The sequence below is a fragment of the Halichoeres trimaculatus genome, unplaced genomic scaffold (genome assembly GCF_033239565.1).
Source record: "Halichoeres trimaculatus isolate MK-OKI-2021-1 unplaced genomic scaffold, fHalTri1.1 fHalTri1_scaffold_6, whole genome shotgun sequence".
Classification (NCBI taxonomy): Eukaryota; Metazoa; Chordata; class Actinopteri; order Labriformes; family Labridae; genus Halichoeres; species Halichoeres trimaculatus.
The window spans coordinates 17188489-17213027 of NW_027437184.1; the positions used below are offsets into that span (position 1 = coordinate 17188489).

Genomic DNA, 24539 nt, shown 5'->3' on the forward strand with positions numbered 1-24539 from the left:
AATGTCTTTTTTTCATAGACTGAGCTGAAGCACCCAGAAAAGCTTCCCGACTCATTTATTCTCTGCTGTTCTCTACCGAGACAATCAAAGCAGTTTTAGTGTTTCATGTTTTGTTTGGTTTGAGTACAGCATCTCTTGTAGTCAGCTTGTGTTCTCGGTTCAGCTCGTCATCTTCGACTCCCAGCATTAATTCCTTCAAAGTAGATTAGAGCCGTTATCTCGGGTTCCGGGCTCCATCAAGACTAATGGAAGCATAACCCACAGGAGCAAGAGCAGCATCTTTTTCTCTGCATTGATTCGGTGCATCCAGACTCACACTGGTGAAGATGTTAAGAGGTTTCAGTGGTCCCTGAATATCCTGGCCTTTAGCTTATAATGCACCTGACTCCCACTGTCTTATTCTCCAGTATGTAACAGCTGGTAGGCCCTGTTTGTCATAGGGATAACACTGGTGTCTCAAGTTACCAGCACAAACACTACTGTATTTGGTGTTAACTGAAATTAACAGTTCATTTATCCACTGTCAAGACAAAAACATGATGAAATATTAACAATTATTGACTGTTTGGGCTGTTGTCTAAGCAGAAAGTTGACCCTTCCTATGGCTGCATGTCTCTAAATACTTGAGTAACATTGAGGTATTTGCCACCTGCTCATCTTCGAGACGCCAGCAGTCTTTCCCAACAGTGTCTGAGCAGTCAGGTCCGACGGACAATATTCACAAAGGCTACACAGACCTGGCACTTACTCATTATCTACTATTTTTGTGTCAGCATTCCTGGTATTCTCTCTTATCAGCAAAGTAATATCTCCTGTTCAGAAACATAAAACAATCAGTGAAAGTTCAGTGTTTTCATACATCATACAAAAGGTTGTATGAGGACAAACTTAAAACTCCTGTTAGCAGAGACTCCAACACATACATATGAGGTCTTCTAGAGTTTTCTGTGTGTGAGCAATGAGTCCTGTTTCTAGTTGGAGGAAATCTGATCCTGGAGGGTGGGGCTGCCCTGTGGATCACCGCTCCCTCTCTCATCTATGAGTGCCTGTCATTCTTTTCATACACATGCTGGCCCAGCACAGCGTGGATTGTAAGGGCTTTTGAACACATCTACACAGCCTATCAGCTGTGAGAGAAGAGGCATGACAGACCCGTGGCTCTCTGGCTCCCTCAAACACTCGAGGTAGCTCCTATATTTACCGAGCATGCCTGAATTAAAACTTCAAATAGTAACTGACAGAGGCTGTACAGCAGATGTAGAAGTGGGCTACACTAGAGAACGACTCGTGAACTATTTAATGACGTGTGAGGAGGATAGTCTCGGGGAAAGTGAGCTGACAGATGTAAGCCAGTATCAAACCACTTGTCAGCTGGAATCCAAGTTGCCTTGAGTTGGGACTCTTCCACCTTGGGAATCCAAGAAATGAAAACCATCCTACTGCACTGATAAGGTGTCATCGCAGCTTCCCCAGAGCAGAAACATGCCAATTTCCTTTTTCAACACAAATGACTGATGAGAAACCAAGGCTGCTTTTTCCTGTTTTCCTTTTTTCAGCAATCAAAGAAGTTTGGGGTCAGTTTCTTCATAGTTTTCTCTACATCAGTTGATGATCAACTTGGAGGAAGAAAAATTGTCACCTCAGCTTTTTGTTTTGTTTTGTTTTCCTTGAGGAGACAAAAGGTAAGTTGAAGAGACATTTTATCTTTGCTCTGTGATGTTTAGAAATTTTATGTGCATTGACTTAAAAAGATAGATCTAAATAAATAATCTTAAGTGAGTTAGTGATTTTTATTAGATAGTGAAACTAGAAAAATACAAGTCATACAGGAAGACCTTGTTTCAGAAAGTCATTTTTTTCTGCCTATTTTCTATTTATCACCTTTACTTTTTGCCTAAGTATAATTCAAACTTAGTGTTTAAAAAGTTTTACAGACAAAGTTTTATATCAAACTAACATAAAAGCCCAGTGTGACGATGGCTGAAGAACGTCTCACAGTACTGAGGACTTGGATTTGCTGGCCCACTTAGCTTGTCCCTGCAGACAAGACGGCCTTGTTTTAGCAAATTATATTAAAATCTCTCTGGAGCTGAGGATCATTGTTCTTTTTTTTCATTAACCTAAGTGTCAGTTTTGTCATACTGTAGCTTTTCCCAGGAAGTGATAAATGTATTTGTGCGATTGGTTCCAGTTGCTTCCTTGTTACATCCTGAACTTGACATCATAGTGTGTTTTTGCCTCATGAAGTCAAGTCAAGTTTAATCAAAGAATCATTATCATGGCTTCAAAAATGTATTTAAAAAACTCTTTTCAGTAGACTGAAATAATTAATGTGATGCAATGTTTAAAAAGAAAACAGTTTAAGCAGACATCAATGAGAAAACGTCAGATCTGTTTAAAGGTGTGTGTGTTTGTGTGTGTGTGCATGTGCCTGTCTTTTCAAGTCATGAAACTAATTTCATGTATTCAAACTTTTTCCTCCCACCAGTGTTCAGTAGTGTTGCTCAGTAGTACAGGCTTTTATAGTTGGCCTTTTGTGTTGAATTGACAGGTTGTAAATTCCACAGCCCTCTTAAACCAGCCATTATGAAATGGGAGAAGTTAAAGCCCCCAGAGCCCGATGATCCTATGTGCTGCTGTGAGTGTGATATGGACCTGAGCGCATGTTGCTGTGACTGTGAGGATCTGGATGAAGCCTTTAACAGGTATGAATTAATTGAGGTAAATACATTTATACATAAATACTACATAAGTATACTTGTAAAGTGGTAAACAAAACAAAGACGAGCACTGCGGTCAGAGAAAGGGTTTGGATATTCTTTTAAAGACAGAATTAAGTCACAGGTATTTTTTTCTTGTAGGTAGTGATTTGCTAGTAGCTAGGTTTGAAAAAAAGTAGATAATTTCTTGTAAGGTAAGGTAAGTGTTCTGACTCATTTTGAGGGACACGAATTCCCAAAGCCAGGGAAACTATTCAAAAGACCTTATTTTGTAGGTTTTAAAGGAGCATTAAATCCCCTGGCTTGAAAAAGTAGGTGGCCGACTACAACATATTAAAAAAAAGTTTGGCTAAAAGAAAACAGACAAACAAAAAATGCTTAAAAAGATACACGTAATATTACTTATGAGGATTCAGAGGCTGTTGAGAACAGAAACATGAACATCTAGGGAGGTTTTCTGGTAAGCATAAATATTTTAAACAGCTATCCAAGCTCCCTGACTGGTGGCACTAGCCCCATAAGACCTTTGCTGACTTCCGGCACATGCCTATGTTTCCATATTTCTAAGATTTTTTGTCCCAGAATTTGAAATTTAGAAAATAAAGACAGTGTTTGGCATCTATAAGCTCTGCTTCAACTGAAACGTTTTTGGATCAGCCAATTCTATTTTGTCCTGAAATGTTTTTGATATTGATGATTTTTGCAGCAGATAATCAAAACAAAATTACTAATCCATTTATGTATTTATTTGCTATAAAGTGCTTCTAGAAAATCTTGCAGAACAATAGGGCTTAAAATGAAGGGAAATGTAGAAACACAAGACTTAATTTTGAAAATGTCCAAGATATGTGGAGACAAGTGAGGGATCTGCTCTTTTGTATATATATATATATATATATATATATATATATATATATATATATATATATATATATATATATATATATATATACATATAAATTGTATTTACTTCAATCAAGTCTTTGACAAACTGTTTTATTTACTTACCTTTTTGTGTGAGGTACATTGGGTAAAGGGGGGGCTCTGTTAGAGTTATGTTTTTGAGTTTAAATTGAAACATTATTGATGTAAAAAAAACAAAAAAAAACAATAAAAACTACCATTACCCCCCCCCCCCCCCCCAAAAAAAAAAATAATAATAATAAAAAAAAAAATAATAATAATAAAAAAAATAATAATAATAATAATAATAATAATAATAATGATAAAATAAAATAAAATGAAAAAAGAAAGAAATAAAGATATGGGGGAATAGAATTTTAGCCAAAGAATGTTGGATTCAAGATGTAGCTGTAAACTGTAAAGGTGCTCACACAAATGAGATAAATTTAGAAAATTCTGTTCAGTAACAACTAATTAAAACTGTGTATCCTTCACACAGATTCAGGCTGGTCCTCAGCTAACTCTTCTTGAGAGCAAAGCTTTGCTAACTTTTGCTTGGCTGTTGTTTCATATTTAACAGACATACCGAGAAGGGGTATAAATCTTGACTTACTTTCAGAAAAAAAGGAAAAGTATAAACGTCTAAAAGCTTCCAGCTAACATAGCATTAGCTTAAGCAACAGTTGAAGTGAGTTTTAAGTGATTTTACCTTAAAAGCAAGTAAGTCTCATCCCTTTCCACTGACAAAGCAGATAAACTACAATCGCAGCACTTAAGATTTGATGGTCTCTGTTCTCTGCAGGTGGCTAAAGGACAGACGGTCTAAAAGTGGATGTCACTCTCCTGTACTGGCAGCCATCATCGACAGGCTGGAGATTTCTATGATCCCAGCCCTGATGCTCCTGCCTTTACTGTTGCGGGTCGCAGCGCTGCACTACCTGCTGGGTGTCATCATCCTAACGGCTCTGCCAGGCCTGGTGCTCTGGTATTACTACGCCACTCACCGAAAGAAGAGGCGCACCCTCTTCTTCCTCACTCTTGCACTCTACTCCCTGTTCTACATGTATTACCTTTTCATCACCGAGATTTTACCTCGAGGGGATGTCAGCCAGCTGCAGGTGTTTACTGCCACCTCTGGGATGGTACTCACCCTCATTTCTTTGATTCACACAAAGAGAGGCCCCGGGTTTGTGACCTCTTCCCTACATGAAGAACACACACTGAGACAGGAAGCAAACAAGGACTCAGGACTAAACGGACCCATACAGTCTTCAGCTCTATCCTCAGATAACACAGAAGAGCTGCAGATAAAACAGGAGGCCCTAACAGAAAAATGGAGTAGGTGTTCTGTGTGTAAAATTCTGCGACCCCCGCGGGCGGGACACTGTCGAACCTGTGGATCCTGTGTCCAGCGCCTGGACCACCACTGTATCTGGTGGGTTGGACTGCACATTGAATGTATGTATATCATGTCTGGCTGGTTAACTGAACTTTTCTTGTCTTGTGTTTTCAGAGAGAGCAGGTTAAGGAATACAGACTTGAGATAAATTAGTAAAACTGTCCTGCTATTATTGAGTTGCACATTTTCATTGCTGAATCAGTTTTCCTGAATTTGATCAACTTTTCTTTCACTCTGCTGCCCCTGGTGTGTTTTAACACCTACAGCTCAGTTATATGCCTCTATCTAGACTTCTTTTTTCTGCTGTTAACTGGTCAGCCAGTCAACATAACATAAAAATTATATTATAAAAAATAATGTTTTTGCAGTGTTGAGAAGAGAGGAAATAAACTGTTTGCCCCTCTCAGAACTGATCTGATATGTTGTCTCGAGTTTCCAGAATTAATCCAAACATGTTTTTGAGATAGCAGGCAAGAAAACATAGTAATAAAACAGAATAGTATGATGAATTATGAAGCAAATTCTGTCAAATATGAATTAAAAGAATTTTTAATTTCATGCACAATATACCAGGTAACATGTTGCTGTTTTAACCTGGTCTGAGCGTCTCTTTTTTTCTTGTGTCTGTGTTTGTCTGCATGTGTTGCCACAGGATAAACAGCTGTGTCGGACAGGCGAACCATCGCAGCTTCTTGCTGACCCTCTGTGTGTTCTTGATGACCTCTTTGTACGGCATCAGTTTGGTGCTTTGCAGCATCTGTCCCCGACAGTATCTCATCATGTCTCTCCTCTATTGCCCGGGTGTCTACAGCCAGCCAAGGTACATCACTCCTTAATGTTTAAAAAGTCTAATGAAGGTTGTATAAACATTGTGTCTCATAAATGTTTTTGGCAGCAAAGTGATAAAAGATAAAAGAATAACATTACAGTTAGTGTTGTAATACCTGTCTGTCTGTTCACAGCACAGCACTCTGCTTCACCTGTGTGTGGTACAGCAGCATCGTCACAGCTGGATTGCTTTATTTATTAGTGGCACAGGTTCTGAACATCAGCTACAATGTGACAGAGAGGGAGGCCGTGCTGGCTCTGAGGAACAAAACGGGCCAGAGCCGCCTGTGGGGACTCGTCATTGACACGGGGGAGTATTCACGTGGCTTTTACCAGAACTGGGTTGAGTTTCTTACCATGGCAGATGCCTCAGTTTCTCCTCGCTCCAGCCTTACTGACTTGGTCTAGTTCTGTTTTGCACCCACGATAACAGACTGTATATTCAGCATGTTGTTCAAAGATATTTTAAAGCTCATGTCATTCTAGCCTCCTAATTGGTTGTTTCTGAGGCTACACGGTGAAACCTGTGCTGTTCTTGGAGATTTTTGAGCAGTTGTCTTCCTGAAAAAAACCCTGCTGACATTTAGCTGCAGGTGTTTTTGTATTAACATGCATATATACTTTCTACCAGCAGCATTTCTGACTGCACTTCAGTCATTAAAACACTCAGTAGCAATGATTAAGAACTACAAACCATCTTCTATCTTTTAAAGAGCTGAATGTCAACATATTCATGTGAGGCCGGTAGCATTTAGCTTTAACGTGTCAGTATCAAACATTAAGTTGAATATCTGTCCATTCATGAATAAAGGATAGGATGGAGCTGGACTTTGACAAATCTCAGGATTATTATTCTTGTGAGATTCTATATCTGTTTTAGCGCTTTAGTTAAAACCTATTTTTAGAATGGATATTCAGTGTTGCATATGAGAGAGAAACAAATTGGCATGAACAAATAGAGCACTTCATCTGACCCCTGTGAGTCAGTGGTGGGAGAGTTCAGTCATAACTTTATGGAAAGGCTTTGCTCATCTTTCCTCTTACGGCCGATGCTATCTTGTTTTTCCTGCATTTGTTCAATATTTTCTCTGCAGTGCTCTGTTATCGATTTTTTTAACCTAATGGTTTTGCTCATCACTATGTCATTATGCCAGTGGGGCTCATTTTACTCTGTCCAGAGCTTCTTGTTTTAAAAGACAGTGACTGTTTACGGATACTACTTATTTATTTATATTAAGCTTTAAGCTACAGCCTTTACCCTTGCTGTAATGCATTACATTTGATCTGTTAAAGCTAATCTGTCAACCTTTATGGAGCCTGGTAAATGTAACAAACTTAACTGTGAAAGTGATCTGGAATGATGACTAGATTCCAGTAACTCCATATGCTTCCCATTAATTCCCATTATCACTTTTGATCATAATGGATCCATCAGTGAAACTGTTTAAATCAATGCACTGATTCCTTTTACATCACTCAATTAGATAATGTATATGGCATCTCCACTCCCCAACTACTTCCATTGCCGTGGCTCTGCAGTCAGTCTTACGGCGCCACCTACAGGCCAATTGTGATTATTATTTTAACTGTTCAGTGTTTTTCCTCAACTGATGCTGGTGTCAGGTGTGCACCTAGCACAGGCTCAGTCAGGTTTCTAAACTATCCGATCAAATTATAACGCAATAGTCATACATGTTTCTGTTGTGAATGTTACTTGTATTTTAGAGTTATACGAGGGAAGGGCTTTATTTAATGACTCAATGTGCCAATTTCAACCATACCATCTACTCTGATACTCTCATTACTCTACTCTGGCTGCTTTAAAAAAATCTTTATACCAGGACTCTGTATCCTGACCACAAAGTTAATTATGCACCAACACAAGTATCATCAGACATCAGGACACCAGTTAGTCTCTTTCACTGTTTTTTTTAATGCTTGGCACCTCCATTCTCTAAGTCACTGAACATTATCTTAAAAAAAAAAAAATCATGTCTCATTGGTGTCCAATGTCAACAGCTTGTTTACACTATTATCAGGTTTAAAACTTTGCTCATTTCATGTAATGGTACTCATAATTGATAGTTTATGAACTAAAAAAACTTTAAAACTATTTTTAATAGTTTGATTTAGGAGTTACAAATCAGCTTATCAATTTTTATTGTGTAACATGAATTACAGGCAGGGAGTTGATTTCCAATTGATTCTGTGAAAAAAGGGCTTTTCTATGGCGCCACCCTCAGGCCAACTTTTTAAATCCTCAAAATTAAATCTCACAACTCAGCATTCATGACATCAGACTCCCAAAGCTGTAAAAACTCTTTTTGAATGCATGAGTTTTTTCTCCATTACCACCCTAAGCTTCTTGAATAGTAAAGATGTTAACAGATTAAGTGAAATGAGATAAATTAAATAACCAAGTCTCTCACTCAAGTGTTGCATTGCTTCATCTACTGGTGTCCGGAGTGAGTAGTGAGTAACATAGAAGTAAAGAAATCTAGAGCAGACTTTTTTTCAGTGATGTACCCCCTGTGAAATGTCTTTCCTGCTACCCCCCGCAAGCGCATAGCAGTTTTGGTTGGAAAGAGGACGTAAAACATAGTGCTATGCTACTAGTGTCTGATTTCTTAAATGTTATTTATTTATTTATTTATTTATTTTTGTTATTTAAGTTTTATTCAAAGCAAAATTGAAACATGTTCACAGCTAGACAAAGTTACAACCATTTTTCAGAAAATAAAGAGATACAGTTTGACAAGTATAACACACTGTTGTCTGAGTATTCTCTGAGTATTCTTATAAAATGAGGTATTAACAGCAAACCTAATAAGCAAATCTAATAAATAATGTGTGTGTGTGTGTGTGTGTGTGTGTGTGTGTGTGTGTGTGTGTGTGTGTGTGTGTGTGTGTGTGTGTGTGTGTGTGTGTGTGTGTGTGTGTGAGTGTGTGTGTGTGCATGTGGGTGGGTGGAGGGGTGTCTAAGCCTTACTGCCTGCATGGTTTCCTACATTCCATGTTCTGTGAGGGGTTGAGATTAATTCAGGAAAAATATCAACTGCAAATAACACAATTCTTTGTTCTCTCTGGCTGATCTTGATTCTGTGTATTTTATCTTTTAGTCTGATCCACTGGCTAAATGGTTCAATAAAAATTGCAAATAGAAGTGGAGACATACGAAACTTTGCCTGCAACCTTTTTATGCAAAGGAGTTTGATAGGGAACCATCCGCAATTGAGATTGCCTATTCAAGCTCTTCTGCTGTTACTTTCACTAACAGGGCTGCATTCTGATCATGTGTAATTATAGGAAATTTCAGTGACTTGGGAAGATTGTCTGTTCTCATGTCTTCTTTACTGCAATTTTTGGTCTAGATGTTGCGTTTTTCCATCTTCCCCCTTTTATATCATCAATGCCTTGCTCATATTACATGGTTTTTAGTCAGTTTTCAGTTCAAAAAGACAGTGTTTTAGACATAGGGTCAGGGAGCTCTGAAGTTAGGCTGCTACTCTCATGGCCGCTTCACCAGAAGTCCTGAAATATTATTTATAAACAATAATATTGTTGTTAACCCTGAAAACCGTGACCATAGGGCATAAGTTATTATTTCTGAATATACATTTTTTATCTTGAGTACCCCCTGGAGTGCTCTTGTGTATTCCCTGGGGTCCATGTACCCCATTTGAGAACCACTGACCTAGAGTGATCAGTCAACCTCATGAGCATGTTTTTGTTCTGTGGGAGGAAACCAGAAAACTCATAGGACTAAAAACTTTCCACAGAAGGGCCCCGGCGCAACTTGGGATTTGAACCAGAAACCTTGCTGTGAGAAAACAGGGCTAGTCATTGTACCACTAAGCTGCCTCTCTCTATTTACAAAGACAATACACCATTAGCACCATTTACTTAAAGACTGAACAGCTTATCATAAAATCATTGTGCATGTAAAACTTTGTTTCTCTTTGACCATCTTTCTGTGACCTGATTTCAGTCACCTCATAAACTTAAGCCATTTTTATATAACTGGTGGATTTTTTTCTTTTGACCTCAATGCACTCCCAGTATGCAGTATATTCTGTATAGTATAGTCTGTATGTTAAGTGTGTATGTGTGTCTCTACATGCCGTTTCTTGGAGCTCTTTAATACTGAGGACAGATGTCTCAGCTGAGACAGGTAGAGAGCTGTTATCAAAATATTCAGATGTCAGAAAAAAAAGTGGAGCTTTCCATTACATTTGTCCTGAGTAATGAGTCTAGATGTTCAAATCTGAGTTGCATCCAAATTATTATTATTTTTTTTAGATTTGAACAACCAAGAGGGAGAAACTTAACTTGCTCCAAATATTTAACAGCTGGTGAAAATAGTAAACTATGGAGGCATTCTCTTTTCAAAAAGGTCCAATATTGGCTTTGATTCAACTAGTAAGTTTATCCAGAAGCAGATACATTGCATGGCAATATCTGGTTACTTGTGTTAATAAACCATCACATATATGTATTTTATACCTTGTAACTGCAGCATTAGCAGTTGTCTCACACTTATTGGATGATGAGTGGTGACCCCTGGGATGGAATACCAAGTGATTTTCCAGTCTTCCCCATTTGCTAACATTGCTTCTATTTTTGTTTTAAACCATTTGATTCTTACATCCTCTATGTAAAAGAAAACAAACTTATGTAGACGTATGCACCTGTTTGTATAAGGGTGCCTATACAGTTTTGTAACATTTCTTCAAATATTCATCTTAGGGCAAAAGGCAAACCTGTTTCAACCAGCAAAGTATGTAGGTGGAAGGACTCTCTGTACTCTGGCGCGCATCTGCCTGTACCTGACTGAATTTCTCTAACTCATCTCAGCATCTGAGTGTGGCACAGGTGTCCAAGCAGCCAACAGCCTCTGGTTCGGTTCATGAGTTAACGAAGTTATCTTAACCCTTTCTGTCTTTTTTTAATTCTATTTTTAAAGGTCTTTTAGTTATTTTAAATTGTTATTTTAAATACTCTTTTCTGTTTGGATTTTAATTGTGTATCTCCGTCCAAACCACACTAATGTCTCATGGTACTGGGTCAGGGTTAATCTTATCCTGGTTGTTAGCCCGGTATGGAGCAGGCTTGCTGCAGAGAATAAATCACCAGGGTTACTTGTCCAGGATAATTCTAGCCTGATCCTGTGCAACCGACTTGAGACTTGAGTTCATCCAGGAAAACCAATATTTACCGGCTTAAACCCCTAGCCTGGTTTTGTTCAACACCCCCCAGATTCATGCTTATGCCCTATAAAGGCTAAAACTACTGCTTATACCTGTGAGATGGGATTATGTCTGGGGGAGTTTTCCAGGAAATAAACCATTAAAACAAAAATGAAACATAAACACAAAAGAGGAAATGGAGGACCACTTTTTTGTGCTTTCATTTTTCATGGTTGCATATTCTTTATTTCTCTTTTTATGCAGTTTTTTTGTTGTACTTGTTTTCTTTTTTGTTGTTTCTATTTTTATCCCTTTTTTGTAACTTTTTCTGCCTAGTTTATTCCCTGTTTATTTTTTCTTTTTTTTTGTTTTTTCTTTTTGTCATGTTTTGCACTTTAGGGTTTTTTAAAGTGGGAGCACTGTTGGATCAAGAAGATGTAACATTTCCAAATGCTGCTGACCTGCTGAGCAATCATCATAGCTTTAACACCTCTAAGCAAAGGGTGTACTGCCATTATTTTTTTTATCTTAACATAAAGTTAAATTAGATGTTTTATTAAGAACAAGAATAGAGGAGGGCCATGTTGTATTTGTTTCCTACTGTAATTTTTGTAATTTTAAGACAAAATTGATGGAGTTTCTGCAGATTTTAAACTTATACAGGTGTGTTATGGCTCTCCGGGAGAGTTTAAAATCACAGCAATCCTGATTCATGCGCTGGGAACCCCTTCATCGCAGCCTCTTGTATAATGTCTGTGTTTACAGTTGCAGCGTTCTGCTGACAGATGTGTTTGATTCTGTGCTCTCTGCCATGGAAAGCACTGGAGGAAAACAACAGCTTTATCACCTATCACGGATGGAAAGCTGGAGAATGAAACTGCAGGGGGTAGCAAAGTGCCTTCCTAAGCTAAATGAAGAATGACACACAGGATGATATCCCTGTCTATTGATTATTCAGATTACGTAGTTTGTTGGCACGTTTCTCCCTATTTCTGTCTTTCAACGCTCACATAGCTGTTCAATCTGTGCTGGCAGAGCTGAAAGTGTAGCTTGTGGCCTCAAAACTAACCATGTTGCGTGAGGCTTCGCTTGTTTGAACCCATCTCAGCTCCAGGGTAGGTATGTGTGTGTGTGTGTGTGTGTGTGTGTGTGTGTGTGTGTGTGTGTGTGTGTGTGTGCGTGTGTGTGTGTGTGTGTGCATGTATGTGTGTGTGTACTGGTTGGGAGGGAACATAGAAGAGCCATATCCTCATTCTCTGCTCCACTATATAAAAGGTTGTGAGACAGAGTTTCAACATCAGACCTCGGGATCTCAGCCATCACTTTTTTTCCATCACTTGGCCTTTGACCGACACGACTCCTGTCTCACTATGGCTTTACTTGTGAGGGTGCTGGGAGCCATGCTCTGCGCCATGATGGTGTCTTCTGAAGTCTTACCACAGGCAGACTTCAATGCACAGGGGGTAAGACACAAAGCTGGATGCACAATTAATGGGTTTTACTGGAGGTAGGTAAGTAATCAGGACTTTTTGCTCAGTGAATAATGTGGATCAGATATGGAAACAGAAAGAAAACAAAAACAAATAAAAAGGAGAGTCGTCCTCAATTTTTTTTCCTTGTTCCAGGATTGAACAGAATGCACAGTTTGCATATTGATATTTGCAAACTTTAATTACTCTGACTGTGATTGATCTCCATCACTATGGTTGCTTTACAGATGGCAGGGAAATGGTACCTGATTGGATTCGCCACCAACGCTGAGTGGTTTGTCAGCCACAAAGCTGGCATGAAGATGGGCACTGCCATTTTCACTCCTACTGCAGACGGAGACCTGGACGTTTCATACGCCAGTCTTAAGTGAGTGAGGAAAAAGACTTTCTTCAGAAAAAAAGAAAATGAAAACATAAAGGAAAAAAGGAATGATGCTGTTTTTCATTTTTTTGCAGTGCTGATGGCTCTTGCTTTAGACTGAACAACCTGGCCAAGAAGACGGATATGCCTGGAAGGTTCACATACTCAAGTGAGCATAAGTGCACTATGCCCGCACACACACACACACGATGGTTTAAAATATAGAGGCGTGCATACAACATGTAAACACTATTAAACCCTGAATTTTTCTTTTGCCTGTGATGTATTTCTGCTCTTCACTCCATCAGGCTGGGACAATCAGAACGACATGCGCATGGTTGAAGTGAAATATGATGAGTACGCCCTGGCTCACACCATTAAGTCCAGGGCTGGTGAAGACACTGTTGTTAACAAACTATACGGTAACATCATCATTTGTCAGACAGCTAACCGTGTCTGGTGGGTGGGTTCTTTAGGACAGTTCTGCATGCAGAAGCGTTTTTATGTCTTGTGATTTCACAGGTCGCAGTGTCGAAGTCAGAGCCGATCTGCTGGAGAAGTTCAGACAGTTCTCCCTGGAGAGCGGCATCCTGCCTGAGAATATTGCTATCCTTCCAAGAAATGGTACTTTCAGAATCAGTAATGAGATTTTATGTCAAAATTTGATTTGGAGTGATTGTCTGAAAATCTGACCTTTTTTTTTTCTTTTTAGGAGAGTGCCCAGCTGCCTAGTTGTTTCCTAATCATACCAAAGATCCCCTTTGGAGATCTAAAAGATCTTTGTGTGAATATTCTTTATCTATCAAGGTCTCTTGCTCTTTTATTTGTTGTATCAATAAAGCTCCAAATTGCACCAACCATGATGTTTAGTCTTGTTTCCCTGCTAAATAAAGTATTTATTCTGTTGACTGTTTTGAAACCGATATAATGATCTGCTTTTAATAACAATGTGTTTGACCTGACCTGAAATGTAACAAGGACCGCAAATGTAATAAAAAAAAAAAGTGTAAATGCCTGAAATGTAATAAGTTGTTGATATTGTTACAAAAATGCCGAGCCCAAATTGTAATAAAATGTAACCAGTTGTTACACTTTGGGCAAAAAGTTATTACATTTTAGGTCAGTTATTATATTTTTTTTTTTTTACATTTTGGGTCATTGTTATGTTTTGGGCTCTAACACAGCTTAAGCAGTTAAAAGCTTCACATCACTTGGTTTAAGTTCAGTGTCGTACCATAGTTATGTCACAATATGAAACTTGTACAATTTGTTCTCTGAGGAGCTCGTGACCTTACACACTAGAGGAGCAAGTCTACATTATTTGGCGGGCAAAGACCTGCAGTTTTTAACACTTCTGCATAGGCTAAACAATTTAGGACCTATAAAGAATTTCAAATACAGATTTTATCAGGAAGGGATTCAATTTTGCATTTTTGCCTTGGCACTCTTGAACGCAAACAACTTAATGAATAGTCAAGTGTGATGTGAACAGTTTTGAAGAATAAAAGACTAACAGCTAAAATACTTTGCTTTTATTACCTTTTTTTAACAAATACGCTGAAGTACATCCAGAACAACACAGGTCAGATTTCCTTTTTATCAAGTGTTTACATCTACACGCTTTGTACAGATTTGTATACAAAACAATAATTTACGTCCCATAGAAGTCTAGTTACACTTAACTATACAACAACTTGTAAATGAAATAAATATAAAAACAGAAATAATCACAGGTGGTAACAAAAAAGTAAAAAGCCTTAGTACAAGCACACCACCAGCACCTGCCCTCTGAAGTTGCTTCTAAAAGACATACATTTTCCCTTTCTACTGGTAAAAGTACATCTGTGTGAGAGGGAAGAGTTCAGTCTACAGTCTGTGAGCAGCAGCACCACATATACTGAATTGGTTCCAAGGCGGTAAATTGACACAGAAGTGAACTTGTTTTTTTACTCAGTCTTAAATCAGTGTGATACTGAAGCTTAAACTGATACCAAGTCAAATCATCAGACAAGCAAGTTTGTTCGTCTTTTAAGCTGAATACACATAAAACTGCTTTTACAATTCAACAGAAGTTTTATTTACTGGGTGGAATTTACGAATTAAAAATACTGTTGTTAAGGGCTTCATCTCTGCTGCTTCAGGCACCACTTGCAGTACATTTACCAACAGGAAAATGATATATCAGACAGGTATTTGATGATCAAGCAATCAGGTAATGATCATGATAAAAGGTGCACATGAACTGGATTTACTATTATGACACATCCACTACTTCACTGTGTGTTCTGTGTTAACTCCATGGTGGTACACCCCTGTGTACACAGTTGAGGAAGATCATTTTCTCTGGGTGCTGTACACAGCCAGTGTGTGTTTCTGTCAACACAACAAAAAGCACTATGATACAGAAAGGTGGGGTCTGAGCACCAGGAAGCACAAAAAAATGCTCTTTTTGGACATTCACTCTCACTGATTCACACCTAAAGTCTCTCTGACACTCACACGCACTCACACACACACACACACCAGACACATGCGTATACACAACCCATGATTTGAGTACTGCATTCATCATGACCTTTACCAGGATGGTAAGTGCTACTGCGAACAGGCTGCTAATCCATACTGCTTTGTTGAGTATATTTTTAAAAAAATGATGCAAACGTTTTGCAAAATACACTTCAGTTTTGAAACAAATAATTAGGACCATTGTGACTGACAACTGATTGCTGCCTGCAAACTTAAAGATGTTTATCTACAAAAAGACACCTGCACAATCTGCCATGCACACCGTCACCAGCAAGGGACATGCAGTTCAAAGTGCAAGTCTACAGAGGGGCTTAGTTTCTAACTCTGACAGAGCGTTGTTATGTACATGTGTGTATGGTTTCGAACAAACATTAGGCTGAGGATCAAAAAGAGCAAAACAACGAAATGGGCTAAGTGCAGCACGCACACACACCACATTATTTCAACATGATGGTGCCGCACTGAGGGGGCAGTGATTGGGGTGTGATGGTCGCTTTGACGTGGTTCATTATTGTGGCACAGTATTTGGCTCCATCAGAGTCACTCTGCCTGGACCACATCTTTGTGGTGACGCATGATATGCTGGTTCTTCTCTGAGGGTCGTCTGAAGCCTTTCGAACAGATCTCGCATCGGTGTGGATAGTCTTTCGTGTGGATGGAAATAACATGCCGTTTGAAACCCGAGGCATCCCCGGTGCTGTAGTCGCAGTACTGGCACTGGTAGATTCTCCTTTCTTTTTGTCCTTTACCAATAACTACAGTCACGCTGCTGGCCAAGCTGGCTGCACTGACTCTGCCGGGTGGGCCCGCGCTGCTGGACCCACTCGGCGCAGACTTTTTAGGTGTCACAGCAGGAGTGTGTGTCTCTGTCCTCTTGGCCTCACTCTTTTCAGGAGAGGCCTGTTGCTCCTTTGTGTGGACTGACAGGATATGACGACTGAGAACAAAAGGGTCTGCAATCTTAAAGTTGCAGTGCCGGCACTGATGGAGTTTCTTGGTGCGGTGAGAGACTGAGTGCTTCTTCAGTTCAGACGGCCGGTGAAAGCCTTTACCACAGATGGCACATTTGTGTGGATAGTCCTTGGTGTGAACTGATATGATGTGACGCTTTAGATCACTGGAGTTGGAGCTTTTATGATCACAGTGGGCACAATGGTGGGTCTTATTCTCCTCATGTGTCAGTCCATGCTGCATTAACTCTTCCTCCTCTGCAAAGGTCTGGAAGCAGCGCTCACATTTGTATGGCATCTCCTTGCTATGCTTAGTCTTGATGTGCGTCTTGAGATTAGAGGAATCGGCCGACTTATAGTCGCAGTACAGACAGGAGTAAGGCTTCTCCCCTGTGTGTGTGCGCATGTGTTTCTTCAACTCTGAGGGGTGTCGGAAGCCTTTTCCACACTCCACACAGATGTGTGGAAAGCTTTTGCTGTGGACAGCCAACAAATGGCGATTGAGCAGACCTTGCTCAGCAGTTTCATAGTCACAGAACTTGCATTTATGCATTTTGGTGGGCGGAGGAGGCGGCTGGTTCTTGGGCTCTCTGTGGTGGTGCTGCAGTCTATGGGAGAATAGTGCCGCCTGCTGGTGGAACTCCTTGCCGCACATTTCACACTCGAAAGGAGCCTTGCTGCTAAGTGCGTGCACCTCCATGTGGTTGTGCAGGCTGGCCTTCTTGTTGGTGGTGAAGTCACAGTCAGTACACTGGTACTTTTTCCTCGTCAGGACGTCCTGGTGATGGTTCTTGGTGTGGCGTTTCAGGAAACCTCTTGACTTGAACTTCTTACCACAAAGCATGCAGGGGTAAACTGTCAGAGGTTGACCATATGGGCCAATGATGATGGCTGAGGAGAAAAACAACGAGAGGGAGATGAAACTAATAAAATGATAGAGCACTTTTTGTTATCTCTGCCTCCCTTTAGTTTGTATTGTAATGATGTATAAGTATACCTGACACCACAAACTAGAGAATAGGATCATGCTGAGGTTTTCTTTGTTTGTATGGTTAGTAACAAAAGGTATCATCAAGATCTACTAAATAATTGGGTGGAAAATGTAATAGGTAACTAGTTGTAGACACAGTTTAATAATAATCATTACCTACCCTAAACTTTTGGTAGGCTGACTCTAAATAATGTCAAGAAATAAACTACCAGAATTCAGTTTGTCAATACGTACTATAGTTTTTCCCCCTCTCCATTAATTCAAATCAAAATGCTGAGCAATGGTTTCAAGAACATCCACTTATCGATAACATATTCAATACAGATGAGTACTGAACAACTCCACTGCAGCACAAATGATGTAACCAATTAATTTATTGTGCAGTAAATCAAAGAAAATCTTGATGTTAAGGCCACTTTTTTGTGTGTTCTTACCTGTCTGTACCTGGCGTGGCTCTGACCGTCTTTTGCTCTTGTTGCGCTGTCTGTTAATTTCATCCACCCCGTCAGATTCATCAATGTGCAGCAGAGCGCTGGCTGCACCGTTTCTGTTTTCGCAACCCTCGATATCCTCCACACCTAAGAAGAAAACACAAACACTCTTTAAAACATAAATAAAAATAAATAAATAAAAAATTCAAACCAGCTTCTGTAAAACCAAAGTTTTGTTCACACCAAATTCAAATGATTGTACACTTTATGCCTACACAGATATGTGAATATTTTATAGCTTGCTTCATTCACGTGTGCTCCTCACGCACTCTCCTTAAAGCTAGCTCCTTTTTATCTGGTTCCTTTAAAACACAGATGGTGTCATAGAGCAGTGGTTTTCAAAGTGGGGGAAACAGCCCCATGGAGGGCCACCAGGGTCACCAGGGGGACCTCCAAAAAATTGGAGGGAAGGTAAAAATAGGATCTTATTATAACTATTATTTTTTATTTTTATTTTTTTAAAACCATTTGTCCGGAACATACAAAACTTGAAATGCCACAATAGTCGGATTCTCAAGTCTCGGGTAATACCTAACCGCACCTTGTGTAACAACTGCAACTTCAGCATGATGATGTCATGATCCGTGTCGACCTGGTGGTTTGCGTCTATTATTGAGGTATCTAAAAAACTAAACTGAACTTTAATGCTCTTCCCCTGTATGTAAGAAAGAAGTATCCATCTTGGCTGACAGAGCCCTGAAATGTATTCTTCACTTTTGCAACAACCTATTTGTGTGAGTCTGGGTTTTGTCTGTAATAATTCTAATAACTTCCTGTTCTAAAAAATGTAAAAATTATAGAAAAGTGAATAAAAGTTAGACAATGTATTCTTAAAGTTTACATTTCTTTACATATTTTGAAGTGTTGTCTGTTTTTAAAGGGGTCCCCAGCCAGGATGTTTGGGGGGGCCTTGGCATCATAAAATTTGTGAACCCCTGACATAGAGATCAGGTTAGCTGCATAATGATACATTTTGTCTCATATTTTTTAGCCAAAAGCAGCTTGTCAACGTATTCGGTAACACGTCACCTGAGGATCTCTGATGGGCTATCTCACTAAGTTCCAATATTTCATCTCTCATGAATAAGCATATAAAGTGAATGAAGCGAGTACAAAGTTAAATATGTAAGGAATTGGCCGTCTTTTTTACGTATCGTTCATTTGCCCAAGTGTGTCAGAAAATTAGCTCCCATTTGCACAACACGTTGACACGTACTTCACTCATGCCCTTCGATCTTATTTTCGTCGGGTGTGAACACAGCATGCAGTTGAGACTCTCAGACGTTGCTGATTCCCAGACTTCCTGAGCAGGTTTAGGAAATCAATTTAACAAAAACATGTGCTAACCTTAAACAACTGCCCAGGTCATAAACGTTAAGTTCCTGTTTAGAGACACTTCGTTGCCTGGGCCATAGTGTGTGACTGGCTCTTCTCTGTATAACCCCCATCAGCCGGATACAATCCATCTACCGATGTGCCCAACATGCACAAAACCAAAGCCTGCACCGCTCAGGCAGTCTACGCCACTTGTTCGATCAATGTGACTCACCGTGGTTTCCTTGATTGTGGTGAGGATCTCCAACAGACATGTAAACCATTTTCTCTCTCAGCGTTTGGCCAGAAGACTCTGTTAGCGCCATGCTCTCTGTGTCTCCATCACTAATGTCAACAGACTCTCCTGCAGAGTATTACAAACATTGTAAATACTCCAAGGTTGGCAAAACTGACCAAAAACTTGTCAAACTGTGAGAGACTGAGCCCTCAAACTTTCCCTACAACCTTTAAAATACTGTATTGGGTTCTGACTCCACAAAGAAACAAACAATCTCACTCATAGTGTAGAAGTTTGTTACTTTTCCAGATAGCCTAGTCTGGCCTTTTCTTGGCTTTTTGTGGCCTTTTCTCTAAAGGAGTTGGAATCAGATACTTGATAATTCAGTCCAATACCAGATTTGGTCAGGGTCATGAACAAAAAGCAAGCCCTTCTTACAGAAAACTGATCGAGGTTTCTGCTACAGAAGGGGATACTTCATTGATTTGTAAAGCTCAAGTGGCAGGCTGGAAGAGATGAGGTTTTTCTGCTTTGTAGTTTTGTTTAGAAACTAGCGAAACAATCTGAATAAAATGCTACCACAAGCAATCCAGCTATAATTTCACTTTTTTAATGGTTTAACCAGAGATTCAAACCTAACTGTTACTCACCCATGTCATCCTCCCCAGAGTCAGCCTTGAAGATGTACACCTTTATCACCTCCTGCCCATCCTCATCCTTCTCCACTTCCTGGTCTTCCACAGCTCCCTCCACTGTCACCTCCGTCCCATCCTCGGACACCATTTTTCCAGCCTCGTCCACTAGTAAGGGGGAAGGTGCACCATTTTATTATTTAGGGTGTAAAAATCAGAGTTTAAATCTAAAACGGTGCAGTGCCATTCTGTAAAACATAGTCCTTGTAGCTAGAAGCTGGATTCTAGTGATAATTTTGCATCAATTTAGAATCAAGTGTTAAAATAAAGTTTTACCAGAGATATTTAAAATGTCACATCTTTTGCAGTGTTAAAAACCGAAACGTGTGGCTGCACACACGTCAGCAGTACCAAAAAATGTTGTTTGAACTAAACAGGTAAAAAGAATTTCAGAATGTTTTTACTTTAACTGTAAAGCCACAAATTCAAACTAAGGGTTCAGCAACATGGGTGTAACTTGAACACTTCTGGTTGTTTATCTTAACTCAGTTTAAAGTAGCGGACTCCAGAAAGTAAAATTTAAAAATAAACACAGTACTCAACAGTGAACTTACAGGATATCATCAGATAATCGCCACAGCCATCTTGGTCGTCGTCCTGCTGCTCTGGGTCCAGCCCATCTTCAGGGATGTCTCCCATGGCAACGCCTTCCTCCTCACCCTCCAGGGCCATCACGCAGGTTTCCACAGCAACATCTCCATCCTCATCACAGTGTACATACTCAGAAACCACATCTTCCACAGCATCCTGGATCACTAACTCATCTGGGGCAAACCTGTGGACTGCCATGCCTTCCCCCTCGCCTTCTGACACCAGCACAGTCTCTTGAAGCTCCACGACAAACTCCTGTCCACCAGCACCACCCTCATCTGGAAGAAGTAGGAGACCTCAGTTGATCCATAATCCTTGAGTGGGAGCAGTTTGTTTTAGGTGAAACAAATGTTATACTTAATTACCAAGTGACAATATACAAATCTATTATCTTTAAAACCATTGACCCTTATAAAAACATATTAATCTGGCTAACTAAAGAGCGAACACAAACCAAACATACTCACAAACAATTAAACACATGATCTAAGTATGGCCAATTACCCGATCCGTGTAAGATTATTTTAGGCTCTTCTGTATGTATGGCAAGCCTGGTGACATCCTCATCCATTGTCCTCGCACTGCATTTGTTACTGAAGTGCTGAAAACAAACACAAGAGCTTTAATCTTCAGTGACCACAACATATGGAAGGCAACCTTTATGAAACCAAGGAATGACGAGCAATACCAGGTAGCATTTATTGTCTAGACCTTTCTTATCGTGCATATTTCTCACACTTCCTCTCAGACTGACCCTCACCTTGTCTACAGCATCAATGTACAGAGAGACAGACATATTCAGCCACCTCAGGCAAAGATCATGTGTTAGATTTTGGTGCTTTGTTTATGTTTCCAAACTTTTAACACAAACAAAGGTGGCGGTTCTCAGATTGTGATTGTGAAATGTTATATTCTCAAAACTGTTTTTCCAGCAACAAGCAACTATAACCCTTTCATTATCGCTTTGCAGGACAAAAATGTGAAATGTATGTTAAGTTGTCAATCATCATGATGTGATTCATACCATGCAGACCTCTGGCCTGGTGTTTGTCAACTACTGCAGTGTCACCCCAACACCTAATAAGAGCTACAATACAATCCTTTAATCGTCACACACAGTATCCTATGTGTCGAGGTTATTTTGGGATGGTTTGTACGAAACTGGGTTGGTGTGAAAGCACATTCATAGGTGTGTGTGTTATTAATGCAGAGTAAACCGTTTCAAACAAAGGCTAGCTTAAAAAAAAAAAACACAATAATAACAGCATTATTCCTTGTGTGTATGCGTGTGTTTGTGTATATACATATACATACAAACACAAACACACACAGTCAGTAAGGCTTATTGATGTGTTTTGTCCTCTAGTGGAATAAAATATATCTGTAAAGTGTTTCAACTGTTAATATTTCATTCACATGATCATGCAACAAAAAACCCGTCATAAAACAACTGGTTTCTTTCAAATAAATACTTAAAAAACTCTCAGTAACGGATGTGGGGACTATTGGGAGGATGCATTTTAGCAGTGGAATCTTGTATCCGCGGCAAAAGGACAGTCAGTGAAATGACCGGTGGCATTCTTGCTTTACCTGCATCATTACTCCAATTAAACGTGAACAAAACGTTGACACATACGAGCCCAGTTTGGCACTGTCCTCACCATGGAGATGAAGGTGAGACAATATGCGACAAAATCCCTCGACCTGTCACAAACACATACACGGGGTGCTGCAGAGATGTAAACAGTGGTGTGGACGATGCCATTTAATTTCCACTATATGTACCATCCCCCACCTCTGGGAGGAAAATTATGACAACGGTGTGAGGAAATGTGGCGCATAACACAGCGTATCAGTGTGCTGTAAGATACCGCCAGACGTTCCACATGCCAGGGTAATGAGACTAACTTAGCTTCTCATTCATGCACGACTTAAAGCCAGAGTAAACCCGATGAGGCGATTACCGGTAATGTCTTCAACTGACCACTGGAGCAGCGTTAGCTGTGATCACACACGCTAAGCCCGCCTGTCACGAGCAGCACACACAAAAAGAGACACATGTATGCACCGAGGCTTATGCAGCAAATTAAAATAAAACAACATAGCAGTAATAAAAGTTTAAATCCACATTTGGGCGACCCTGCAGTAGCTAGCATGCAGGAGGAGGCGACACATTTTCAACAACCGTTTTCATAACGGCAGCATCCGCCATTTTGTTAGCTAGTGTCTGACTGAATGCTAACTGTAACACCGATGGACTCATCCACCCAGCGTCAAGATAGACTAATTCGCACTACAGTTGAAGAATGCATCGCATTAGATCAGACGTGGTCTATAATAACTCAATGGTACGTTAACTAACGACGACTGGGGAGCACAAAACTTCTTTTCTATCTGCAGACTGGCTAGCAAACCGGATAGGCCTGGTTTACCCGTAACGGCCTCCATAAAGGGCCTGGGCCTGAAAGAAAAGGCCCAACCCTCTGCGGCCTCACAGTGAGAATAAAGAAATAAATTAAACACCACATGCATGCAAAAACAAAGACTAACTAGGTCGCCAAAATGCAAGCAGGAGTCTTTAAACGGGCACCCCAGGAGAAAAACAAAGACCCGCGTACCAGATTAATGCTGCAGGGATAGCCTCTGTCCGCTCCTCGGCTTCCCAGGCCGCCTGGTTCCCCCAGACTCGGGCTGGATTCAGTCGGGAATTTTGTGTTATTTGGGCGGGCCGGAGAGGAGCAGAGAAGGAGGGGTTAGGGGTCGTTTCTGGAGCTCCGCTGAAAGCAAAGCAGGACGTCTGGAGCCAGATCTTGTCATGCTACAGCCCCCCGCTCCTCCAGCTCCAAGGCCGCCGTCAGCACGACACGTCACAGCCCGAGAGCAGCAGGAAAATGCGGAAGGGTTGTGGTGGAAATCACACCGGCAGGCACCAAACAGGCCATAGTCTGTAGACCGCTGTTCATACGCGACATGTCAAGAGTGCAATGCTGCTTTCATCTTCATGTGTTTGTGCCCCGAGGTTTTCATGATAGTCAGTCTTACTTTAGTTTCCCCAACAGTGGACTCGCATGCACGTTTGCTAGAAAAGTAAATACATTTAAATTGCCCTTAACGCAAAGAGCACCTGTTAACTGACCCTTGAAGCAAACAATTCAATGTCAGTATCATTCTGTATTCTTACTTCAGAAACCTACATTTATATGTACAACAACTTAAAGTCCATGTATATACATCTAAATTTACACACACATATATATTTTAATGGGATAATGCAGGTAGAAATGAAAAATAATATTGGCTGTTGACTGTAGTAGAAGCTCAGTAAATTTTATTTTTACTTTATTCAAACTACATGTAATGGACAAGCCTTAGTTTGGATTAGGGACAATTAAAATGCTTCTTAATGCAACAGTATTTATTTCTAGATTGTTTTTGACTTCCCACCGAACCAATTTCTCATGATATGTTTACCGATACCGATCCGATACCTTTCTCTGATAAATCCCTTAGGCTCTGTTGGGTGATTTGTTGTAAATGACAAATCTTATTTGTTGTATTAAAGTGAGCACTGTTGGTACCTCTTTAGTGAACATTCACTTTATAAATGTTGTTGCTGTTTGAGTATCATTGCTTTCCAAAGAGAAGCAAACATATGCATTTTTTTTTATTTACAGCAGCTGTAAAGCGTGATGGTGCTGAAAACGTGAAAACTGGATCGGCCCGATCATGTAACGGGATCCGATACTATCCAATACTCTAAAAGTAGCCATATCGGGCTCCAATACCGATCAGTGTATCGGATTGGGACATCCCTGTTTATTTCAGTACTTTAACCTACTAAAATAGCTTTAAGATGATG

At 40.0% G+C, this 24539-nt stretch overlaps 2 protein-coding genes across 3 annotated transcripts; one reads left to right on the forward strand and one right to left on the reverse strand.

Annotated features, from left to right (window-relative positions):
- Positions 1-1080: 1080 nt before the first annotated feature.
- LOC141791418 (palmitoyltransferase ZDHHC23-A-like) lies at positions 1081-13904 on the forward strand. Its single transcript, XM_074671862.1, has 10 exons — positions 1081-1682; positions 2552-2705; positions 4426-5058; positions 5675-5842; positions 5985-6222; positions 12754-12893; positions 12983-13056; positions 13196-13309; positions 13410-13511; positions 13600-13904. Exons 2-10 carry the CDS (start codon positions 2587-2589, stop codon positions 13617-13619), a joined length of 1608 nt encoding a protein of 535 aa, XP_074527963.1. The 5' UTR covers positions 1081-1682; positions 2552-2586; the 3' UTR covers positions 13620-13904.
- Positions 13905-14404: 500 nt separating this feature from the next.
- On the reverse strand, positions 14405-23676 carry LOC141791417 (zinc finger Y-chromosomal protein 1). Of its 2 annotated transcripts, XM_074671860.1 has the most exons (7): positions 23299-23674; positions 21185-21281; positions 20644-20958; positions 20048-20197; positions 19395-19523; positions 17789-17932; positions 14405-17254 (listed from the first exon to the last, which is right to left on the reverse strand). In XM_074671860.1, the coding sequence occupies exons 2-7, from the start codon at positions 21249-21251 to the stop codon at positions 15954-15956; spliced, it is 2106 nt and encodes a 701-aa protein (XP_074527961.1). In that variant the 5' UTR covers positions 21252-21281; positions 23299-23674; the 3' UTR covers positions 14405-15953. The 2 variants fall into 2 exon arrangements, with proteins under 2 accessions (XP_074527961.1, XP_074527962.1); XM_074671861.1 differs by lacking the exon at positions 19395-19523 and having other exon boundaries at positions 23299-23676.
- Positions 23677-24539: the final 863 nt, after the last annotated feature.

What these genes read in the sequence shown, in the direction of transcription:
- LOC141791417 (XM_074671860.1), bottom strand. Translation starts at nt 21,251, where the DNA reads ATGGATGAGGATGTCACCAGGCTTGCCATACATACAGAAGAGCCTAAA. An exon ending in CGATTATCTGATGATATCCT is followed by an intron (nt 20,198 to 20,643) that starts GTAAGTTCACTG and finishes CCCCCTTACTAG; the next exon opens with TGGACGAGGCTGGAAAAATG. An exon ending in CCACAATCAAGGAAACCACG is followed by an intron (nt 17,933 to 19,394) that starts GTGAGTCACATT and finishes TTTTCTTCTTAG; the next exon opens with GTGTGGAGGATATCGAGGGT.
- LOC141791418 (XM_074671862.1), top strand. Translation starts at nt 2,587, where the DNA reads ATGAAATGGGAGAAGTTAAAGCCCCCAGAGCCCGATGATCCTATGTGC. An exon ending in CTGGATGAAGCCTTTAACAG is followed by an intron (nt 2,706 to 4,425) that starts GTATGAATTAAT and finishes TGTTCTCTGCAG; the next exon opens with GTGGCTAAAGGACAGACGGT. An exon ending in TGCTATCCTTCCAAGAAATG is followed by an intron (nt 13,512 to 13,599) that starts GTACTTTCAGAA and finishes TTTTCTTTTTAG; the next exon opens with GAGAGTGCCCAGCTGCCTAG.